This window comes from Polychytrium aggregatum (assembly GCF_025602895.1).
Source record: "Polychytrium aggregatum strain JEL109 chromosome Unknown BJ171scaffold_33, whole genome shotgun sequence".
NCBI classification, from domain to species: Eukaryota; Fungi; Chytridiomycota; class Chytridiomycetes; order Polychytriales; genus Polychytrium; species Polychytrium aggregatum.
The window spans coordinates 3057-25904 of record NW_026516235.1 but is presented as its reverse complement, the minus strand read 5'-3'; the positions used below and the strand labels follow the sequence as shown (position 1 = coordinate 25904).

General features: G+C 56.6%; 6 protein-coding genes across 6 annotated transcripts; 1 reads left to right on the top strand and 5 right to left on the bottom strand.

Moving 5' to 3' along the window:
• Positions 1–947: 947 nt before the first annotated feature.
• On the top strand, positions 948–2399 carry BJ171DRAFT_559147 (nucleotide-diphospho-sugar transferase; the record flags this gene model as incomplete). The annotated part of the gene is made up of 4 exons (XM_053113193.1): positions 948–1361; positions 1657–2071; positions 2232–2309; positions 2344–2399. 4 exons carry the CDS (start codon positions 948–950, stop codon positions 2397–2399), a joined length of 963 nt encoding a protein of 320 aa, XP_052964228.1.
• Positions 2400–3823: 1424 nt separating this feature from the next.
• BJ171DRAFT_186583 (WD40-repeat-containing domain protein) lies at positions 3824–8018 on the bottom strand. The gene is made up of 9 exons (XM_053106130.1): positions 7467–8018; positions 7251–7364; positions 6936–7019; positions 6570–6802; positions 6282–6410; positions 5943–6147; positions 5576–5771; positions 4246–5413; positions 3824–4060 (listed from the first exon to the last, which is right to left on the bottom strand). The coding sequence occupies exons 1-9, from the start codon at positions 7894–7896 to the stop codon at positions 3932–3934; spliced, it is 2688 nt and encodes an 895-aa protein (XP_052964227.1). The 5' UTR covers positions 7897–8018; the 3' UTR covers positions 3824–3931.
• Positions 8019–8609: 591 nt separating this feature from the next.
• BJ171DRAFT_426770 (uncharacterized protein) lies at positions 8610–10888 on the bottom strand (the record flags this gene model as incomplete). The annotated part of the gene is made up of 9 exons (XM_053107777.1): positions 8610–8945; positions 9077–9252; positions 9403–9501; positions 9645–9699; positions 9789–9913; positions 9984–10058; positions 10167–10339; positions 10507–10651; positions 10777–10888. The coding sequence occupies 9 exons, from the start codon at positions 10886–10888 to the stop codon at positions 8610–8612; spliced, it is 1296 nt and encodes a 431-aa protein (XP_052964226.1).
• Positions 10889–11333: 445 nt separating this feature from the next.
• On the bottom strand, positions 11334–13489 carry BJ171DRAFT_186245 (uncharacterized protein). Its single transcript, XM_053106127.1, has 6 exons — positions 13371–13489; positions 13092–13214; positions 12793–12910; positions 12485–12688; positions 12302–12381; positions 11334–12065 (listed from the first exon to the last, which is right to left on the bottom strand). The coding sequence occupies exons 1-6, from the start codon at positions 13446–13448 to the stop codon at positions 11400–11402; spliced, it is 1269 nt and encodes a 422-aa protein (XP_052964225.1). The 5' UTR covers positions 13449–13489; the 3' UTR covers positions 11334–11399.
• A 3527-nt stretch (positions 13490–17016) lies between these two features.
• BJ171DRAFT_515013 (uncharacterized protein) lies at positions 17017–18722 on the bottom strand (the record flags this gene model as incomplete). The annotated part of the gene is made up of 5 exons (XM_053111884.1): positions 18083–18722; positions 17801–17817; positions 17489–17711; positions 17318–17370; positions 17017–17149 (listed from the first exon to the last, which is right to left on the bottom strand). Coding segments are annotated over exons 1-5 (1038 nt in total), but the record flags the coding sequence as incomplete, so codon positions are not given.
• A 1428-nt stretch (positions 18723–20150) lies between these two features.
• On the bottom strand, positions 20151–22787 carry BJ171DRAFT_559146 (Cupredoxin; the record flags this gene model as incomplete). Its single annotated transcript, XM_053113192.1, has 8 exons — positions 20151–20428; positions 20592–20795; positions 20951–21476; positions 21549–21700; positions 21831–22090; positions 22272–22366; positions 22452–22500; positions 22624–22787. The coding sequence occupies 8 exons, from the start codon at positions 22785–22787 to the stop codon at positions 20151–20153; spliced, it is 1728 nt and encodes a 575-aa protein (XP_052964223.1).
• Positions 22788–22848: the final 61 nt, after the last annotated feature.

Genomic DNA, 22848 nt, shown 5'->3' with positions numbered 1-22848 from the left:
TTCTGGCATTCGCGCCAAACATCCCCCTCGCTCCCGATGCCGCCAGAACCCCATTCCTTCACAGCTGCGAGCCAACCAAGAATGCCGCCAGAAACAGAGTGATCTTGACCCCCCCCCACAACAACATCATCTTCCCTGGCCAAGGAAAAGCACCCTCCCATCCGGCCGATCTCCCTTCTTGCCTTTCCCTCCAGCGATTCAGACAACTCCCGCGGCCACAGCGCCTGTGTCGTCGCTCTGCTGTCTCTCTGGCTACATCCTAACTTGCGTTCGAGTCAGATATTCGACAGCCAGCTTGGTCGGTTGCCGCTTGCAAGATGATTCTCCACCGATATCGGGCTGCCTTGCCCTTCTCTCGCTTGATATCTCGGCGGCTTCAGACCGTCCTGCTGTTGGGTGTTATTGTCATCGCGGTGCTCACGCTATTCTCGCCAGCGGCGATGAGCGCCGTGGACGAGAGCGTCGAGCAGCAGGGCCCTGTAGTCCTGAATCCCAAGCGCACGAATGATGTCCGCAAGCAGCCTCCGGCTGCGACTTCCAAGGCGAACGATCGGCCGCCGCAGGCTGTGAGGGCTGATCGCGCCGGCTGGACAGCCCAGGGCTCTGCGAATGGCCAGAAGCCGAGCCATGATCATGTCCCGCAACAGAGCAAAGACCACGCGAAGCTGCCCAGCCAAGACCGCACCAAGCGGCCCGAGCAAAACCAGCCCAAGCAGCCCGTCTTGAACCATGTCCAGGCCCTGTCGGACCCTGCCGTTGCCGACGAGCTCAAGCGAACGCGGCTCATGGTCCAGAGCGAGCTCGAGCAGCTCCGGTCCGATCTCGTTGAGCAGAGCCAGCGCGACTCGTTCAACCTCACGATCGAGCTCTATAATCAGAACCGCTACCTCAAAGAGCTGCTGGACCAGCACAAGATCATCGACTCGGGCGCGGCCGCCAAAACCGCCATGGAGCACTGTCCTTCGACCAAGACCGAAGAGCGGGTCAACGCCGTGATCCTCTCTGTCGTGCGCAACCGCGAGCTCGACGATCTCCTCGCGACGATGGAGTCCTTTGAGCGCACCTTCAACTCCCGTTACCGCTATCCCTATGCCATCTTTAACGATCAGCCCTTTACCCAGGAGTTTATCGATCGCGTCCGCAATGCAACCCAGGCGACCGTCGAGTTTGCCCTGATCCCAAAGGAGCACTGGTCGCTGCCGTCCTTCATCGATCCAAAGCGTGCCCATCGCGAGATGGCGCGCCAGGAGTTTGAGGGCTATCTCTATGGTGGCCTCGAGAGCTACCACCACATGTGCCGATGGAACTCTGGGTTCTTCTACAAGCACCCACTGATGGAGAAATATGAGTACTACTGGCGGGTAAGCGCGGCTTGCGTAAAGCCGAGGGGGAACGGACGATCCTTTGCTTCCGATCTTTGCAAATGCCACGCTCCGTCCAATTGCTTGGTTCGGTTGCTCGGTTCAATTGCATGGCTCAATGGCTCGTCCAGTGATTGCTGAGGCATTCGGATCGGCCCATTTGCACCCATTTGTACCCATCTGCACCCATCTGCACCCATATGTACCCATCGCTATCCATGCTTAATCGCCGCCAATGCGCCTGAGCGTCAGCCGACTAATGCGGCTGTGCTTGCCCTGCAATCCCCTTCTTCAGATCGAGCCAAGCACAGATTACTACTGTTACATCGACTTTGATCCGTTTCTGCTGATGAAGAAGAACAACAAGGTCTACGGCTTCACCATCATCGCCAACGAATATCTCCAGACCGTCCGCGGCCTGTGGAAATCTACGATGGATTATATCAAGCTCAAGAAAGGCAAGGCTGTGCCGCGACATCTCATGGCCTTCCACGACACAAAGAAGAATGACTACAACGGCATCCACTTCTGGACCAACTTTGAGATTGCCGATCTCAAGTGGTTCCGCAGCAAAGAGTACAACGACTACTTTGACTATCTCGATCGAACGGGCGGGTTCTTCTTTGAGCGGTGGGGCGATGCTCCCGTGCACACCTTGGCGGCCGGCCTGCTGCTCAACGAAAACCAAATGCACTACTTTTACGACATTGGTGAGGATCCACCGCCGCTGCATCTGCTGGCGTCAGTGCTGTGTCGGGTCTGTGTGCTGCGAACGTCTTGAAGCCGGTGTTGTCTACGGATGTGTTTGCTTGCTTCCCCCTGTCCTGTGCCATCCACCATCACTGATGGCCCCCCCCCCACCTCATCTAGGATACCGCCACAGCGACCGTCTGCATTGCCCTCAAGACATCCCATCCAAGGGATACATTGTCCAGAACAAGTGCACGTGTGACCTGCGGCAGAAGGTGGGCTGTGAGAGTAGCATCGCCTGATCTCGCCGATCGAAAGGGCCCTTGGCATACGTATGGGCTTGTGTGAAAGGGGCCAGCGGCTTTGTTCCGAAACCCCATCGCAATCGGCCTCTTCTCGCCGTACCTAACCGTGCCCCGGATTTCTCCCTCTCGCCTCAATGTCCAGAAATACCGGGATCTGTGGGCATACCGCAACGATCCATGGAGGGGCCACTTTGAGCATTATATGGAGTGGCTGACCAAATACTGGTCGTAGCTGGCAGCAGCTCTGGGTCTCTGCAATGCACTGATTTCCTCAAGAAGCCTGTGCCCGCTGTAAACGTTGCGGACAGCGCATAGGCTCTCTGAGCTCAGACAGCAGCGCAACTCCTCTCTCGATTTCTCCTCCACTTTGACTGTATCGCCCTAGCGAACCAGCTTGTATTTACCGAATTCTATATCATATGATTCCGCACGGGTTTGTTTTCGAGGCGAGAGACGCAAGACTGATAGACTGTATCGCAAACAATGAAGTGAAACGAATCCGGACATGTGCGCATGCATCTGGGTGTGTTCCCAATCCCTATCGGGCATCTCTCCGCTTTGGGCTTGTGGAGGGTGAAAGCGTCACGGCTACAAAGCAGGTTGCAACCCATCCGTGTACCAGGAGTCGGTGATCCCATTCGCATCTGGCTGGCTTCTCCTGAGCACTGCGGCCGAGGTGGCTGTTCACAGTGCTCCTCAGTGATAGGCTACGGTCGCCAAGCAAAACGCTGACCGAGCACATTATTCTCCAATCTTCTCGACAAACGTCTCGGGCAGACACTGGTGGCCACATCCGGTGCAGCATTCGGTGTTGTTGGCGAACCAGTCTTGACGAATCACATAAGCGAAACAGGAATCGCTGCTTCAGTCACCCATATCCCGCCGCCAGACTCAGGCAAGGCACCACGAATATTCGAGCACACAGCCAGCCAAAGGGCAATCGTCCGCGTCGGAGAGCGCCAGGCCGACTGTGTACATTCGCGGAGGGTCACAAGCAAACGCTTACCTTTGAGGCACTCGATATGCCCACCATGCGAGCAGCCTTGGCACCACACAAACAGACCCTCGATTGCCTTGTGGCTGTGTTGGACATAGATGTCAAAACGAGGATCTCGCTGGTCGAGTGCCGTGAGCGGGAGGAGTGCTCCCGGACAATGACAGCTGCCTCGACACCCACCACAGCGAGCACCGCAACTTGGTCTTGCATTTGGCACATTTGTTAAATGGCGCATTTGTGATCGAGCTTTTGCATACTTGGCACGACTGGTGTATCACGGTCGATTCCTACACAATAGATGTGCCCGATGGCGCTATGAGTCCGCGCCGCTGAATTGCGCCCTGTCTCCATGTGTCTGGCATTACAACCACACCGCTCCGCCGCAAATGGCTTTCCCATTCGCCCCGAGGGCACGGAGCACCGATACATGCCTGGCTCTTCTCTTGGATTTCCGGAATTGAGCATCGCTTGATGATTTCTGTTGCCAGTGTCCACATTCTAAAACGACAGAGCAAATCTGGAAGAAATACCGTCAAAATAAGCCACCCGTACGGCTATCGCAGTCGAGGGCCCAGATATTACTGTTGCGATGGTAGGGCACTGGCATTACCGATATACGCCCACACCCATCGCTTGAGTCTCTCCTGGTCGATTTCGACAACTTGTTCCATCACAAACGAGAGTGCGACACACATTTGGACGTTTCCCTGGAGTCGAGGGTAGCATGGTGAGAGTGAATCAGCGCAGGATCATCCATCCCAATATGCACAGCACATATAGTGCAGCTGTGGCATCACGGCGCCATGGTGCTGCAGCGCAAAGCAGCGAAACGCAGCTCCTGCTTCGGTTGCACGTTTGAGGCAGGGGAGGGAGCAGAGGTCGCGAGCCTTACCAGATTCGAATAGTACGTCAGCACGCCTTCCAAATAGTCCTTCCAGTCCCACTCGGGAATGATAAACTCGGGTATCGCCGGCTTCGAACTGCTTTTGGCCGTCCCAGATCGTCGGAGCAGGGGCTCGTCGGTCACGGGAGATGGCGTTCGCCTCCCCCGTCCAGCGCTGCGTGGACGATCCCTGCTCCGTGAATGCTTTGTCCGTGCCTTGGACGCCGAGGTTGGACGGGAATGCAGCGGCGTGGCCCGGAGGCTGCTAGGCAAAGTGCCGACGTCGAAGTGGTCGCCAAAGGCCAGGCGGGTGGTGTTTGGGGTCGAAGACTCAGCAATGCCGGCCGCGAGGTCGGAGCGAGGTATCGGGATCCGCTTTCCATCGTAGAGGCTGTCGTTTTCAGCCCCTTCGCCTTCGTCACTTTCGTCGCGATCTTCTTCATATCCGCCGTCGTCGTCGTCATTATCGCTGTCGCGCTCATGGACACGATGCTTGCTGCCGTCGTGGCGTGGGCTGCCAGCCTTTCTTCTCTGCCTAGAGGCGTCTTTAGGATAGTCTGCATTGCCGAGCGGCGAGCCGGACTCGGGGTCGGATGGCAACGGGCCTGCGTCGTATTCGTCGCCACCGTCGTCCTGATCGTGTTCGTGGCGTTCTCGCGGCTCGTACGGCTCCTCTTCGCTATTCTCCTCCGAATCGGTGTTGCCGATGTGGCGCGACAATTTGTCTTGAGGAAGGGGGAGCCATGCTACACTCGAGTCCTCGTGGGTGTAGAATGGGTCCTGCTGCATCGGGTCCCCGAGAGGGTTGTGGGGCTCGTCGCTCTCATCGATATCGTGGACCGCTCCAAGAAGGGCAGTGAGGTTGCGTCCTCTCGAGCGAGAGGCCTCACCGGCCGCATGGTCTGCAATGAGGAGCTGCAGCATTCGCCAGGTCTGGCACGCGGTCCGCTGGCCCACCTTTGCAGAAATCATTGCATTCTGCCCGCAGGTTTCGTAGAGCTTATCGGGATCCGAGTCCAGTCTGTAGCTTTCCGCAAAGAGAGAAAAGTTTCCGAAATCGAAGCCGAAGCGCTCTATGTATCCGGAGAGCTGCTGGGGGTGGTAGACCTGGATTTGCGGGGGATCGACATCGGACCCTGGGCGCTGCGGCTGGATGGTCGGCGCACTCGGTTTGTGGCTTGGAATAGGTTGGTTCCGATGGCAATGGTGGCGGTAGAGGAAACGGTGGTAAACAGGTGTCAAAGGTGCGTGCAGGATAGGGAGGGCGGGCATTGGCCTTGGTTGTGTGCTGCGTTGCAACATTGCGAGGAATAATGCGCAGACGAGAGCCTCGCCCTACCGGTAATAGGCGATACTCTGCTCATGGGCCTCATGCTGGTCGGCTGCGAACGCCAAGGTGTTGTCAGGGCTCCATGCAATCCCGACTCGGCTCATCTGGTCAAAGGGGCGCGCGCTGCATTTGTCAATGTTGAATCTGAAAAAGTACTGCTCCTTCGAGCACGTCCACATTGTGTCTTCGTTCGCCCACAGGAGCCCTGCGGTCGTTTGTTTCGAGAATACAGGCCAGTTAGTTGCTGCTAATGCAGACTCTGCACCCGGCATTGTGTGTGCCCTCCCGCTCGCCCCCAAAACAGGAGCGTCGAACCAACCGCCAGTGCGGTTGCGATGATGACTGTTGCAAGCAAATGCAACGACGCTGCATATACCGGTTGTCGTATTGTCGGGCTTCTCGATGCTGCAATACGGGATGAATGGCCGGCCGAGATCCCAGATATTGATGCGGTTGTCCGTGTTGAGATAGCACGAAGCCAGCTGCCAATCGTAGCCTGGTCGCCACTGAACCCGGGATACAGGCATGGTGGCCTGGATACTGGCAACGGGCTTGCGAGCGTCACCGGTGGCATCCCAGACCTAGTGGCAGGGGAACAGAGCCAGCGAAAAGTCGCATCTCAGTCTCTCGCCGCTGACTGCATCAACAGTGCCGGCGATGCAGGCGCTTCTTCAACAAGGACGGCCGAGGACTCCATCAGACTCGTAGTACTTGCCTTGATGATTTTGTCGCGACCGCCACTGGCGAGGTACTTGCCGCTATGATGCCAGTCGAGTGAGAGCGTAACTGCATTGTGGGCAGCCCATTTCTTCACCCACGCGGATTGATGGCGCAGATCCCATTTCTGCAAGGAGGGGATATCGAAATCCATGTCCACAGGCATCAGCCACCAGGCTCGGCACTAATGCATGTCCTCTGTTGTCGTATGGCGTCAATCGGCAGGCTCCGATGGCATGTTCGTCAGGAGCTTGAGCAGATGGCGCATGTCCTGAAAGGCCCATACCTGAATTATGCCACTCTCGAACGCAGCCGCAAATTCGTGGCCGTTGACAGGGGAAAACTGCACATCCCGAACTCCTTCGGCACGTCCCTCAAATGCTGTGGCATGGGATGACCGTTCGCGCAGATCGAGGAGCCGAATGATGCCGTCTTGCGACCCGCACAAGAGGAGGCGATTCTGAGTTGGATGAAACGAGAGGCGGTTGACAACTTGATCAAAGTCGGCGATGGATCTGTCTGGAGCACCGGTGGGCAAGGCGGAGGAGATCAGCGTCTGTGCTGCCATCAGAGTGTCCTCGATGGCAAAGTGTTGCTGAAGCCAGATTCACCGGCATGGTTGCTCAGCGACTGGATCGCACGGACAGCGTACCAAACTTGATCGGGCTTGTCCGCTGAATATCCCAGGCGAGAATCGAGTTGCTCATTGTGGCAGCGACGATGGTGCTGGACAGTTCTGTCGGCACGTATGAGCGTTCAGAGGGTTGTCGAGAGGATGGAGTGAAGTGTCCACGAGGGCAGGGTTATGTAAGGACTTAGTCGCATGAGCGATACCCAGTTGAAAACATGGGCCTCAGTCGATGCAATCATCTGAGCCGTTGGAGGCTGATATGGTCGGCTGTCGGGTACGCCCAATGCTGCTGCTGTTGCTGCTGTTGCTGCTGTTGCCCTGCTCAAGCCAACGAACCTCCTCGTCCCCACTGGACATCGCTGCATTGGAAGGTTTGACTCGACTGGAATCCAACTCGCAGATTCATATATTCCGTGATGGACGAGCCAGCAACGCCGAGGATCTTGATGACTGTTGAAGGACACAAGAGAGTCAGAGCGAGACGAGAGGATGCACCGGGGATATTGGATGTTGATTGCAGAGACGCCTCGCAACCACCTCACGACCGCATACCGTTTTTCCCGACGACGACAACATGGTTCTTTTCAGAGTTGGCGGCAAGGGCCGTCAGAGAGCTGCCGAGATGATATCGCAGCGACTCGTGCGAGTGGTGCTCGGAATGCGCAAAGTGGTCGCCTCCCGGAAAGCCTATCCGCGGGCCGCCGTGAGCATGGTTGGGAGGACTTTGGGTGGTGGAGGCCAGCTGGGAGCGCATGCTGGAGCTGACGCTCGAGAGCTTGTTCGAGGCCATCGAGCCGACATCGGTGTCCTCCTCCGAGGGGAGCGGGGCTTCCGATAGAAGATCATAGCGGTTCTGGCTTTGGCTTTGGCTTTGGCTCTGGCTGTAAGACTGGCCTGCGACTTGGCTCAGGCTCTGGCTGCGGCTCTGGCTCTGGACTTGGTTTTGGCCACGGCTTCGGGCAGTCCTCGACTGGTGGCTCATCGCTGGCGACGTCGGCAGATACAGATGGTGACGGAGAGAGAGCAGCGGATGCTATGGTGGCCGGGCTGGTGTCGAGGCAGCCGGGTCGTGGGGCTTCAGCGGCAGATCAAGGCGATTGGTCCAGCGGCCAGAGAAGACCAGGGCCGCAAGGACGTGGGCTTGGATCCAACATCGGGCCCGCCTGGCCTCCTCGGCCGCTGCAAGCTGCCATACGCTGTGGGATCGAGACATCAATGCCTCAAGGAACATGATCTCGGTATGCCAGTCGATCATCGCCACAGGAGATCGACCGGGTGTATTCAAGACCATGCTTCCCATCCAACCAAAACCGCTCGATTGCCAACCAAGACGGGAAACAATCTCACAGCTTGCTCACTGGGGCCTACAGTCAGTCAGCGGGTTTCAGACATCTGAAGCCAGGAAGGAACTGTCCCGTTTCTTTCTGGACCGACTGTATCAAGCCGCACTGTGGTCCTCTGCTTGGCCGCTCCGGATCACATCGAGAGAGCCAATACTCCCGAGCCTTGCCCCGAGCGACACTCTTCCAAATGTGCATTGGTCTGGCGGGAAGTTATGGTGCCCTGCTCCCCTTCACTTAAAGTCCTGCGCGACTCTGGTATCAGTGGGCATCTGAGTATAGTTCAAAAAATATGGGAAAGGAAGTGGCCATGTTTCCAAAGGCCGCGCATCTCTCGCGTGTGGTATGCGATCGCTCACTCGTCTTCGGCAACGGCAATTGATGACATCTCAGTCGTATCCTTGTCGACGATCTTGACTACATCCTTGGTCTGGACAGAGACGATGGTGGCATAGTATGCCGCCACAATCACAGACGCAGCGCAGAGAACAAACAGGAGGCTCTGGCTAATATCCTTGACCTTCAGCAATGTAACGACAACGATCAGGTTCAGCGGGACTCTGAAGATGTTCATGACGGTGGCGCGGATCTCTTCGGGAATCACTTTGGATCGGATCGTGCCCAGGGTGGGATAGTAGATACCACAGCAGAGCTCAAAGAGGTTGAAGGCGGCAAACAGAATCGTGGCATTCTGGTGTGGTCGGGAGTTATTGGTCAGCAAGTCAGGCATGGCATAGCATAGTGCGTCATCAACACCGATGCCGCGCGCCGCCCACAGCCGTCGGCAACAGCAAGTCTGTGGACACGGAGGAGCGTCCGCACCTGGATGAAGAGAGCCGGGATGACGAGCGAGACTCCAGCCGCCAGGAAGAGATTGCGGGCAATGATCTTGTGGCTCATACGCTCGGCGTTGAGCACACGGAAGATGACCGAGCCGATCATGATTGACACCATGAAGGCGGCAAAGATGATGCCGTAGGGAAGTGAGAGCGACGTCGCTGTGTAGGCACGTAGTCTTAGTGCACCTTCAAATTGCCCGTTGTAGCCGATCATTGCGATTGCGATCATCGGATGCAGACACAGATGCACACACAGAGATGCAGATGCAAATGGCAGGCCAATCGGCCGAAGCTCGAGGGATGGCTTACGGGTAATGTTCTCAAGGACTGGCGACCAGAGGAACACAAACGTGTACATGGCGCTTTCAAAGAAGGTTTGCATCAGTCCGGTTGAGCGGATGTTCGAGTCTGTATCGATGCAAATGTGTTAGCGACAAGCCCATGTCTCAGCGCAGACAGCTGGCCAAGCAGTGGTGCGAGCGAGGCCATAGTCGCCAATACGATTGAGCGGCAGGGCGGCTGCTGGGACTGCAGATTGTGGCCGAACTCACCATTGAAAATCACCGAAATGGCCTGTTTGAGCGATGAAGAGCTGGCCTTGGGCTTCTGTGGGGGGGGGTGTTCAGACGTTAGCTCCCAAACCAACTCAAGCGCCAGCGTGATTCTCCTCGTCCACCGAAGGGGTGCACAATTACCTCGCTGCCGTAGTTTTCGGACCAGGTCGTTGAGATCACGGCCGCAGCGGCACCTTGGAAGACGATTGATGCCATGAACGGAGACACAGGTCCCCAGATGTTGGCGAGGAAGTTGGCCAGGACGCCTGGGAAGCAACATCGTCAGAGGGCTGGAATCATGAGCAGGCGGCGTCGCTACGCGGAATCAAAGCCTACCAGAGATGATGGCGACGAGGCCGTTCAAGAAAGTTGCCCACGAGAAGGTGTCGGAAAGCAGAGAATCCTTGAAGCCTGAGGGGAGCGGCATGGTCAGCCATCCATGTGCATTGGAAGCCATGGCAGGAGACACCGACGACATGGAAGCAGCAGCAGCAGATTGGGCTCTGGGATGATGCAGACCTCTCGAAAAGTGCTCGCTGACCATCCATGCCTCGAAAGTAGAAAACAGGAGCGACGTTGCGACTCCGCCAGTGACTCGGCCAAGCAAAAGCACCGAGAAGGCCGGGGAGAGCTTTGTCAAGCAGGAGACGGTGTAGACGACACAGAAGGCCAGGCACATTGTCTTGCGGCCACTGGCGACGCAGCCACGGATCGGTTCGCAGGTATGATATAAGAGAGGATAGGATAAAGGTGGTCAGCGCAACCGAGCTGTGCAAGCTCGGCGACCCAGTTCGACAGGGCAGCGTCTTGAGAGGCTGGTGGATGGAGGGAAGGGGGAAGCGAGGCTCCAGAGACATACACTCTGTCGGCAATCGATCCGACGACGGTGCCGAGAACGGCAGAGGACAGAAACCCAGTGATGAACAGGATGGCAATGTCGTTGAGGTCATAGCCGTAGTCGCGGTAGAGCTGGTAGATATAGGGTCCCTGGAGCCAGTCCGACACTGGGGGAGTTTGTGTGAGCCGGATAGGACCAGATATGCGAACGCCACCTCCAGCTGCAGTGCACCGCATCGCCCCTCTCTTCGGCTGCGACAGGACGAAAACGGTGGAAAATGGGCTCACGCACTCATGACCAGGGAGTAGACGAGCAGATAGTTCTTCTTGAAGGAGTCAAAGTTTGCGGTGTTGGCGAAGGACGAGGCGACCTTGCCCGCCGGAGCATCGGCAAGAGTGCTCATGAGACGATCGCTGTCCTCATCGCCTTCTGTCGCGGCCGTCAGAGGCTCGAGCGTCTCGGTGGACTCGGGGGTCTTGACGTTTCGGTAGTAGTACGACACCAGCGCACAGGTCAGCGACAGCAGGATGAATCCAGCCAGATAGATCGGGTTTTCAGCCATGGCGACGTAGAGGAGATCGGATCGGCCGGGAATGCAGGCAGGCAGGGGGGGGACGACGAAGAGAAGCCACCTGGCGCAAGGACGGGTGGCAAGATATGGCGATGGAGCGGGACTTTGGGCATGGGTGGGCAGCGCTCCGCCAAGTCCGTCAACAAACAAAGGCGCGCCCGCCAATAGGGACTGCGCCACGTGGGTGGTGGGTGTGGCGCTCGCACGGTGATTGGCTGCGCTGGTTGGCTGTGGCGGGGGGCGGAGGCGGGTGCGCGACCGCCACAGCCAACCAGCGCGCTCCCACCCCGACTGAGCGGCGCGCTGTGCTCTTGTATTCGGTCTGCGCAACAGGCGGTCATGTTCACGGCTGGGCAAGCACAGTTGCATTCATGCCCCGCACTGCATCCTGGGCCGCACCGGGCTGGCCGTCGATCTTCTCAGTGTCGTCGGGAGGACACTTGGGCAGCGGCGTCTGCAGATACGAGTCGATCTCAAGCTCCATCGAGTCTTGGTGCCACCCCGACGATGACCTCGCCGCGAAGCCCGGTCCTCGCTCAGGCGTGTCCAGCAGCATCGTCAGTATCCCTCCATTTACTCCGCGACTTGCCACCCGGCTCGACCACGGGAGTGGTAAGGATGGTGGCGATGAATCTCGGGCGTGAGGCTCTGTACGTGCCCAGGCAAGAGTGCGAGAGCTCGTCCGACCTTTGCCGAGCTGTGTGCTTGCTGAGATTGAGCTGGGCCTTGGGCGGGCATTCGGAACGTGTCGGGCGCCAAAGTACAGGTGGGCCTTGGATGGCTTTGGCATCACGTATGCTCCTTGCAGCACTTCGGCAGAGGGTGTCGCCGATCGCATCGAGGCAATACGAACAACTTGGCCATCCGATGGACCCAGGCGGACCCGTGCTGTTGTGGGCTCAAGCGAGCCTTGCTCCCGAAGGCTCACACAACGCTGGTTGGCGAGGGCCAGTCTGTCCTCGACATGCTTCTTCTTCTCTTCCTCGATATCGTGCTTCTGTTGTGCCAACTAATAGTGTATGGATTCCAAGGGCGGTGTCAGTTCCCTGGGGTTGGATATCATGCTGAATCGACGAAGTGTCGAGGTCGGCACTCGGAATCGAAATCCCGGCACAGCACACCATCTTGGCGACTTCCACACCTCGCTCGCCTGGGTGCTGTTCGATAGCCATCTTCCCCATCTCTCTTCGCTCTGCTCCATTCCGCAGATGCTTGGGTTAGGCCATCGGCGGCGAATGGACCTACTCGGTTCCGCTCTTCTTCCAGAGCCGTGGTGGACATTTGTGCCTGTCTCAGGACAGACTGAGCGGCCTGCTTGGCGTTCACTGAGGAGCAGCCGATGCACAATCGGAGGATGGGACATCCATTCCCGGTCAGCTCTTGTACATAGCACCGCCATTAACTTGGGGCCGACATGCGCCACTTAACTGGCTTCCGCGTGCATCTTTATGGCATCCTGGATCTTGGCCTCGAACTCCTTTCGTTGTGCCTCAAAGACATTGTGCTCTGTCTCCAGTCTGGATTTGAGCATGTCCAAGCTGGAATGTCCCGCACGGATCAGAGCAGATTCGCGATGATACTCGTCTTGTTTCACCCGAAGTGCTCGGAGTTCACGATCGAGGATGATGCGATCTAACCCGGTTGCGACGGTCATGTCAGTAAAGTTGGGCAACGACTGCTGTGCGAACATCGGTCGATTATGGTGGAGCTGTGGATCCAGACGCACGGATACACACCGGCCTTGAGCTGGGCCTCTTCCCGCTCTTTGAGATGTCGTAGATCGATCTCGATGTTGCCCATCGAGGTTCGTTGCGCCTCGAGCTCGGCTCTCTCGAGCGCGATCGCCTTGCGTTCCTATATAAGGCGGTCGCAGGTGTGGAGTTAGCTGGGTGGCATCAAGGGCGCTAGCGATTGGCGCTATAATTCGTGGAGGGTCGATCATCGCTGCGAGTGTCACGACTCGCGTCTGAGAATCCACATCCACAAGCCATCTCGGATATGTGGGCACTCTTCTCGGCCGTATTGGCGGACAGACCTCGTTCATCTGGTTCAGCACTCGTCGCTTCTCTAGTGTCCACTCTTCGCGAACTTTGACAAACTCCAGCCGCTCAAAGTTGAGCTCTTGTTTATATGCCTCCTTTTCCTTGGCAACTGAGTCCTGTGTGGTTATTGATTGGCATTAGTTTCAGGATTTTTGTTGCGTATATGTCTGTGCGGTCTGTAATTTCTTCCCGAAAGTAACGAGGTCCCAGGAGTAGCCCAAAGTGGAGTACTATGGAGACACTCCCCGCGCAGAAACATGGACAGTACGTACCATTTGCTGTTCCAGCTTCGTCTGCTCATCAAGAATCTTTTGTCTTTCTTTCAGATGCTGCTCCTTGGCTTCGATCATACTCTGATCGAGCGATTTGACGAGCTCTTGTATCTTTGGATATCAATCGGAGGTGTCATTTATGAAGCAGAGCTGCGTCAGCAAGCACAACGACCACATGCTTGTAACTGTGTATGCACATGTCACCATCGACGTCTAGGCTTCCGGTTATGCGGACATCAGCCAAACATTGATACTCCCTTCCCGCTTGTAACAGCCACTCTGAGCATACAGACCTTCTCTCTCTCCACCTCGATTTCCTTCTGTTGGGCATTCAGAGCCTGCTGCATCTGTCGGTAAGAAAACGGATGTCGATCCCATTTGATCAGCTCCGGCTTACGCAGTCCCGGCACTCGAGAGTACTCAAGAATCGCCACAAACGGATCGGATTGCTCAATCGGTACTACGGAGCAGGGTATTCACTGGGGAGCACACCTCCGAAATTTGCTTCTCTCGGATCTGGAAGGCGGCTTCGCGCTCCTGCTCATGGAGACGGCGTCAGTGGAATCGAAAGATGCATGGATGCATGGATGCATTGGTGTATGGAGACAAAATAGCCCCCATCGACATTCGGGATCGTTGCCCATGCCCACCTTGATACTGTAGCTATGGTCGCTTTCCAGCTTAAGCTGCATGCAATCCACAAGTCGCGAGCTTGTCTCGAGTCTCTCTGCCAGGAGGGCAATCTGCCGCGTCGATTCCGCGTTTGAAATGGTCTTGTTGAGCTGCCAGGACGAACAGTCGAGTTAGTTGGCTTGGCTTGGCTTGATAAAAGATGTGCAACGATGGTCGCCAATCGAAATGCCATCTACCTCTTCCAGATGATGGTGCTTCAGCTCGGACAGCTGCTTCTCGTGCTCAACCTTCAGCTTGTCCGTCTCGATCTGGATAAGCTTCTGTAGCTGTTTGGGCAACACAAACCGGCGTGTCATGGACGTTTGCTGTCAGCAAGGCAGAGCACAGCAGGATATTTTGCGTGGATGCCTACGTGTTCTTGGTGGTACGCCGTGATCTGCTCCTTATCCTTGAGATGGGACGCTCGCAAATCATCGAGCAGGCCCTGGTACTTTTCGATCACTTTGTTGATTTCGTCGAGATGGAGCTTGTTGATCTCCGATTTCTCCTCTGTGAACTATAGTGGGAGTTGAAACGGCGGCGCGTATACTCACTTCAGCCCCGGTGCGAAATATCAAGACAGACCATTACTGCTGCCTGCTCTGTCCACGGTGGAATCGTTACAAGACCTGCTTATCCTTGGCGACGAGACTACCCTCCAACTCCTTGATCCTCTTGTGTAGAGAGTCGATTTGCTCCTCATAGCCCTTCTTGCGCGTTTCAAAGTCTTCCATCGCCGATTTGAGCGTGAGGGACAGACTTTGAATCTCTGAATGAAGCTCCTCCGTCCGCTTGGTGGCATCTGCATGAGTAGCTGGTGATCAGTGGCAATCACTCTGTATTTGGGAGGCGGTGGTCAAGCCCACGCACCCAAAGCAGCGTTTCATTGACTCCGGCCCTGATATTTTCTCCATCAGGACATCTGATTGTGCACCCAGAGCCATAAACGGTCGATTCGTTGATCGAGCAGAGATGTACATCGATCCGAAGCACAGCAGCTGCCTCGCCAACTGGCGCTTTGGCGCTACGACCCCCGACAGACCTGCAATCATCCGTCCGTCGATTTCGGTAGCAGCACGGCCATTCTCTGGCATCTTGGTCTTCTTGGCTCTTTTCTCGGTAGCTTTGTGCCGGGTTGGACCATGCTTAGGTAACTTTGTGGCGTCGCTGGGTTCGGCTTCAGGTTCAACTTCGTCCTCATCCGAGCTGAGGCTTAGAGCCACCGACGACAACGACGTACCCGAGTCCGAGTCGTGAGGCTGAAATGAGGCGATAGATTAACCGCTTGACATTCGTTGGTAAGATCGGTACCTGACGAAGAGACACGAAAGGATGTCGCCGATGCCTGCGGCGATGATGCGGCCGCCGTACCTCTTCAGCAGGCTTGCTGCCCTGGCGCGAAGTGCTCTGCTTGGAGACGAGGGCAGGATGGGCTTGCTTTTCGGATCGAGCTTTGAGACTCGTGCGTGAGGTACTTCGGGGGACGTTTTGGGCCCCTTTCTCCTCGCTCTGCCGGAGAGAGCCGACTGGTCATCGGCCCGTGGCAGCACACAACGAGCATCCGGCACGACCGGCATCATGCTCTCACCTGAGCTAGCTTTGCGTCTGGGAGATGGAACAGCATGCACGTATCGTTGAGCAAGAGCGTCGAGTGTCTTTGATAGCCACATGGATACACCTGGCGGTGCGCTGAACTCACCTTCATCCCGTTTGATCCTTTGACTTCCAAGCAAAAACTTTGGCGTCTCGCTGAAAAATAAAGAGGCAAATGATTGAATGACAGTGAATCACATGCATGGGCTGCTGCTGGTGGAAAGGCAGCTATTGACAAGGCGCACGATGACGAACATGGAGCCCTCGACCCAAATGCGCTTCTCTTACATGGAAGCGTCGAGCTGTTCTTGACCTCGGGGCCGCTTTCTGAACGCAGTTGTCGGTGCAAGGATCTCGTCAGTCGCCAGAGATCGTTGAAACAAAGCTGGTTTGTCAATCGGCGCGACAGCTCATACTCAAAAACGGCAGATCGATGTTGGATTTGGAGACCGGCGCTGTCTCGGCAAAGCGGCATCAACGAGCAAGAATGGAGCGACGTGGTTATTGATGTGTCAGGCGCTGCAGACGATTGGGTGCGCCAGGCTCGTTGCTGTCATGGGTTTGCTAGAAACAGTCTCCAGCATGCGAGAATACCCCATGCAGGGGTATCTCTGGTGACGATCGGATCAGTGCTTGCGGCATTGGAGCGGTGAGGTTAGCTACCTTCAGGAATGTCGTTCTTGAAAGAAATTGGGCCCTGGCCAATCTTGGGGTCATCTACGGCAGCTAGTGTCGCCAGATCCGTTGATCAATGTCTCCGGCAACTAGCTTGGTCTTCCAGAAACAACTCAAACACGCGGCTAGCACCACACAGCTGTTTCCTCCTCCGACCCAAAATCACACGGAAACATACCAGGACCCATCGGCAGCCCGAGCCCGGAGCGCCCGGCCGCATCGCCTCTCGACCGGCGTCGCCCAGATGCCTCGAGCAAGAACGCCGGGATGTACTCGTCGTCCTCGCCTGACTTTTTCGAAACAGGGGCTACCCTCGGTGCTACATCCGGTGCCTTGCGCTCCGAAATAACCTTGGTGGGCTGGGCGGTGCGTCCGGATGGATCTGCGTCGTTGAAACGGAGGCTTGGAACACCTGTGTGCAAAGCCCCGGCAATATTGGGCTCTTTGGAGCCGCCGAACCTTGAGGCTCTGCCGGCCGCAAGAAATATGTCGTCAGATGTGCTAACTCAAAGCCGGTCACACCGATGGTTTCCTCGGGTCTCACGGTCGATGGCGAAACGATGGCAATCATGGTGCCATTGTTGTTGCTGTTGAATGGATGTGGTGCACAGTCGATCTTCTTGCATCCAAAACAAACGGCCGGGCGGAATCGAAGCCAGACTATTGAGCTCGTTCGAGATTGCCACATACCCTGGCATAGACACCGGTCCCGTCCCGGAGGTGCTTGAAGCTGGGGCTGGGGCTGGGGCAGGGGCAGTCCGAGGTCGACTTTCCCCGAGCCCAAGACTGTCAAAGAGATCATCATCATTGTCGCTGTCCTTGTGCTGGGCCGCCGATGGCTGCATCAACAAAGTCAGCAAGCACATCGATTGTCGAGACAACGAGCACAAGACAGCTTTGCAAAATCGTCAGGGGCTACTACCCGCTGACGTATCATCGCAAGCGCTTGTGCAAGAAAGGAGCAAGGGACAGCGTGTATCCAGCCCGCCTCCAAAAGTGCATCTTACCCTTCGGGAGATTCCATCGGCAGTAGATGAGCCCAGTGCCGAGCGAGGTCTGTCTGCATTGGAGCCGGCGACCACATTCAGATAAATCAGTCAAGACCAGCCCATCCAAGCCACTCCGTTGGACGTGGCCATGGCAATACAACGGAAGAGCGTCGAAGGTTGGTGGTCTACCTTGAGCTAATAGCGAAGCTCCATGGGTGTCGGGTTGGGGGGCGAGCCCGCCAAAGGAAAGATGGTTCTCACTACCGGCGGCACCTGTGGTCAAGCCGGCGGCACCACTCTCGTCGGCGCCGAGGCTGCCAGCAGTCCCTCGTCGGCTGGGGCGCCTGTTTCCCGCTGTTGAATTGCTCAGAAGAAACGACGGGATGGATATCTCTTGAGAACCGACCGAGAGCTGTGGGTGCGTGTAAGGTGCATTGCAGTTTAGCGGTGACATTCGGGTCGATGAGGTTGCCTGGCCGTCTGGGCACTCGATCGGCTTACCAAACTGCTGGATAGCTCTGATTTGGATATTGATGGCATTTCGATCGCGGAGATGAGGATTGTGGTATTGTCGCGACAAAACAAGGTGAATGTAAGCAAGTGGAGACGGGGCTGCAGCACAAGAATGATATGACGGATTGAAAATGAGCAGGGACGTGGCCGAGACGACAGTGTGGATTGCTTGCTAGTGCATGGCTGTTTGTACAGCTCGGCTGGCTGGTGAATGCTCGAGAAGCTGCCGATGGGCGGTCGTTCAGCATCCGTTGTCCCCAGAAGCCCTACCGTTCGTCTTGAGACCTTCGCCCAGCGTCGAGTTGAGCGTCCCTCGGCTCTCTATGTTGGCCTTGGCAGCCGATCCAACCGCCTGGACCCCCGATTTGGATTCGGGTGGCATACGAATCGATCCAATGCCGCTCGACTGCGACTTTTTCATGCCCGAGAGGCCAAAGAGCGCCGAGTCGAGCGAGTCCAAGTCGTTGTCGGTAGTCCCTGGGCTCGGTCCGTGTGGCGGCATCGACACACTGGGCTTGGGTGCTGCTCCGGCATCAAAGGGCTTCGGGTGCATGCCAGTGGGCTGCGTCGACAACGTGGGGACAGCCGAGCCCACGGTATTGACCTCGGGCTGCTTTCTCTGCAATGAGGCCAGCGGACAGACAAAGATGTAATGAGAGAGGTGCGCGAACGCGGACGAGAATCCAACGAGAACGCTATGGCATATATATCCACGCGACGAATGGCAGAGTGGCCGCTGGTGATGATGGATTGCGAGCGGTGCTGGAATGCAGGACCCTTGAGCGCGGGCGAGTTGGATTGGGAAAGGCGATGCATGGAACCCATGTCGCGACGATGCCAAATCAGCCCGTTGGACATGACATGAGATGGCTGACGGGCGCGTCATGAGAGTCAGGGGGTGTGGGTGGACTATGGGCAGCCATGTGAAGTTGCAGTGCAAGGGACGGGTGCACTTTACTTGCATCGATGGCGAGTGGTTTGGCTTGGTGTCGCCGTCGAGAAAGCCCGTCCGCGCTCTGGACGAGGGATCGCTGTCGGTCGTTGCAGCGGACACAGCAGGCTTGGGTGGGCCCTTGGAAGGGGGCCGCTCGTTGTCCGAGTCGCCAAGAAGGTCGTTAAGATCATCGTCATCAATGTCCCAGTCTGACTCAGAGCCTTTGCTCTTGGGTGGCATCGCTGTGGGCTGCTGGGGGGGGGATGTGCGTGGAGACTTGAGGAAGGGAGGGGCTCAAGGTGGCCACAGCCAAGCAGCAGATCTTGAACTCGTAGCGATTCCATATTGGCGGGTTTTACCGCGTTTCCAAAATGAAACGGGACACCCCCGTTTTGAGCCATGACAGGGTTTTTTTCTGTGACCTGAATACACCCACCCACTCATCGCATTCATGGCCAAACACAGCACCCTCGATTCCCGCATCGCAGCTCGGCAGCTTGCACAAGGTCGCCACCATCTTCAGTGTGTCCAAAAGCACCATTCACCGCTGGCACTCCGAGACTAGTGTGCAGGTCGATTGTGGAGACTGGAGAGCGACCGGCGGTCTTCACCCATTTCCCCCTGAATACAGTGTACCGCCAATGGGACACTTTCACGCACGAATGACTTGCGTGTCTTGTGTAAATCAGGCGACATTGATCGGCCCCCCTATATAATCCCCTCGCCGATGTCCTGCGGCGATTATGCTCTTTGCCCTGTGTCTTCCTCCCTCACACAGGGACACCCAGGGAAACGATTAGATCCACTTGACTGGGTGTATGATATGATCCGACTTTGCCGTGTTGTGGGGCACGATTGCGGCGATGGTGTCATTCATATTGCACAGACCGATGCTTCAACTTTGGTCCTGGACGGGCAGAGATGTGATCGCAAATGGGGCTGACGGCACAGTATTGTATAATATGGACAGCAGAGTGAATCTTGGGCGGGGGGGGGTACGGCGAGACACAAGTCCAATTGCAAATCCCTTCATCATCCGCAGCAAGAAGCAACCAGTATCCATAAGCGTGTCTATCGGGTAATCTACAGGGACCATGACGCAGCCAGGAAAGAAAGGGATTGACGGGTGTGCAAGAGCCGAAGCAGTGAATGCATGGTGAAAGCAATTCGAGGGAGAAGGGAGGTGTGAGGACGCTCGGCAGATGAGGATTGCAAGTATGCTGAATCTATGGTCAGTGGGAGGCTCTCTTCTGGGCGAAGGAGCGCCTCTGTGAGGAGTCGCCTGTTCGAATTCAAGGGTACTAATAATAAAGAACACGCGGCGGTGCTTGGACGGCCTGGTAGTCCAGAGGTAACGATCGCCATGCAGGGATCGGTGCAAGTCGGAGCTTCAGCGATCCCGAGTTACTGATGGTGGCCGAACCACACGACGGTGCCGAGTCCGAGCAAGGCAACGACGATGGTCACGACCAGCGAGATGATGCCCTTGGTTTCAAAGTTGCCGCTCAGGGGTTGCGCCGTGAGCTGGTAGCCGGTCAGGTCCGTGCCGTTGTTGCCCATGGCGTTGCCCGAGGTCTTGAAGCCGTTGTTTGTGCAAAAGTTGCTGAGCTCCTGGGGAACGGCGATGCGGGACTGAATCTCGAGCGGGGCTTCGATGAAAGTGGCGGCCAAGCCTGCCTCCACTGTTGAGCATGAAAGGGTATCAAATATCAGGACAAGTGGCCAAGGTTCACTTCACAGCGCTGCCAATGTCCAAAACACAAGACATCGCTTCGATGCAGTGCAACAATGATTTGTGCGCCAGGGGGTGGGAGTGCTCACACCCGACTCTCAAGCAATACTCACAGTGCCATTCAATGTGGCAGTGGAACAACCAGATGCCAGGATTGTCGGCGCGGAACCGCAAGACGGCGCTGCCGGTGCCAGGAACAATGACTGTGTCGCGCCGGACAGGGTTGGGCTGAGGAGGGATGACGATGCTGGAGTTGTAGTACTGCCCCGCCTCGGTGGAGCGGAAGACTACCTGGAAGACGTGGCCGTGGAGATGGACTGAGAGAAGAGCAGCCTGGTGAGCCGATCGAGCCAGCATACATTCCATGGACCCTCTTCATGCATCGCAAATCGTCCGGGACACTGCCAAAAGGGGTTCGCAACAGCCGCCGAAGCGCACCACAGCACCAACGGTCGAGTGGTCGCAAACTCACAGGGATGGCCCTTGCTGTCAAGATTGTTGATCACGACCTGCACCATCTGGTTATGCTGCAGAACCAGAGGGTGGCTGTTCTGACCATAGACAGTCGGATCGGTGGCCTGCGGGCCCATGGTCAGCGCAGTCCAGAGAGCCGGAGTGACGGGAGGAGCAGCGTAGACAATATTGTTGAAAGTGGCGTGGTTAGAGGCATCGTCGAAAACATTAATAATGACGTTGAGCTCAAAGGATGTGTCAGGGTCAACCGCGGCGACTGGGACGACCGGGACCAGCTCCATGTCGTTGAAGGTCATGTTCCAGGGCACACGATCCATGACGGCCGTCGGAGCTGTGGCGTTGTAGATCAACGTGGCAGTCGCATTTGGCTTGGTGCACTTGTCGGGAAAGTCCAGCATGCTAGGGTCAATGTCAGCGTGGAACTGGAAGTTCTGTGTGGTGGTGTTGAGGGCCGTGACGAGGATCGAGTATCGCTGGGCAGTTGTGATGGGCAGAGACTGGACAGTGTACGGCTGAACATCGATCTATTGTGGTGGAAAGAAGGCGTCAATGGTCTGATGAATGAGAGCGGGACTGCTATCTGACTAAATACATACACCGTCGACCTCGATGATGGTCATGTTGTGGCCGTCGATGGAAATGAACATTGATGGCATGAGCGACACGTTGATCAGACGGAAGCGATAAGTCTTGCCGGCGGTGATGGCGAAGGTGCTGTTGTCCGAGTTGTCGTTGATCAAAGCTGAGTCTGGATCAAGGAGAATCACAGGAACGAGTCAGTGAGAGCGTCCGGCGAGCGGTTTGGATGCAGGCTGGAAGTGGCTCTGCGATGTGTGTGGAAGAAGTTGTAGCAGCATGTTCAAGGCGGGGCACATTACCTGGAATGGGCTCGGATCCGGTGGGATTGTAAGGGCTCATGAACTTGACCATGAGGTCGTCATGAGGAGTGTGGTACCAGTCGGAGAGGACAACGGTATACTCCTGATCGTACTGATAGTATTCCGGTGTCTGCGGCTTGATGGTGAGGGCAGTGCGCAGGCCATCGCCGTACTGGCCCTTGTAGTGGGCATGGATCCAGTAGGTGCCGTGCTGCTGCATGGGGATGCGATAGGTGAAGGACTGGCCAGGCTGAATGGGGCTGAGAGGTGCGTGCAGGACATTGTCGCAACATGCGACGATGGCACCGAATGATATGATTGTAAGTCGGACGGAGTGTGCATGGGGTGCACTTGGAGCGGGATGGTGCCTAGATACTGTTGGATAGCAGCACATGCACTGCGGCAGTGATGCAGCGATGCAGCGATTCCAGATATACCTACCACTGCACCACACCGGGCACGCCGTCATAATATCCTGTTCCGTTCTGGAACATGCCGTGGGTGTGGAGGGACGTCGATACGTTGAGAGAGTTTTTCTGCAAGCGAGTGGTGGCCGAGTTAGATGCGGCCGAGCCAGATGGATGGATGGAGCAGATGCGTGGGTGGGCGATGCACACTTACGACACTAAGAATGAGCAGATCGCCCTCGGTGACATTGATGGCGGGGATGCTGGAGTCGATGAAGAGTCATCCGGGAATATGAGAACCAGCATGGCGAGGAAGCCAGTAGTGCAGCACTGGTTGGGAGCGATTGCAGACACTACATCCAGCGAATGCAGCGGCGGGTACTCACGGCCACGATCCGTTGACGCCGATCACCCAGCGTGCGGCGAGGCCGTCGGGGTTGACGTTGTAGACATAGGTGATATCCCAGTTCACGGTAACGTTTGCGGCTCTGGCGACGAAGGCCAAAGTGGCGAGCAACAGCCACACGCCCAGGATGCTGGCTTTGGCCATTGGGATCGAGTGTTCGGGATCGAGTGTTCGGGATCGAGTGTTCGGGATCGAGTGTTCGGGA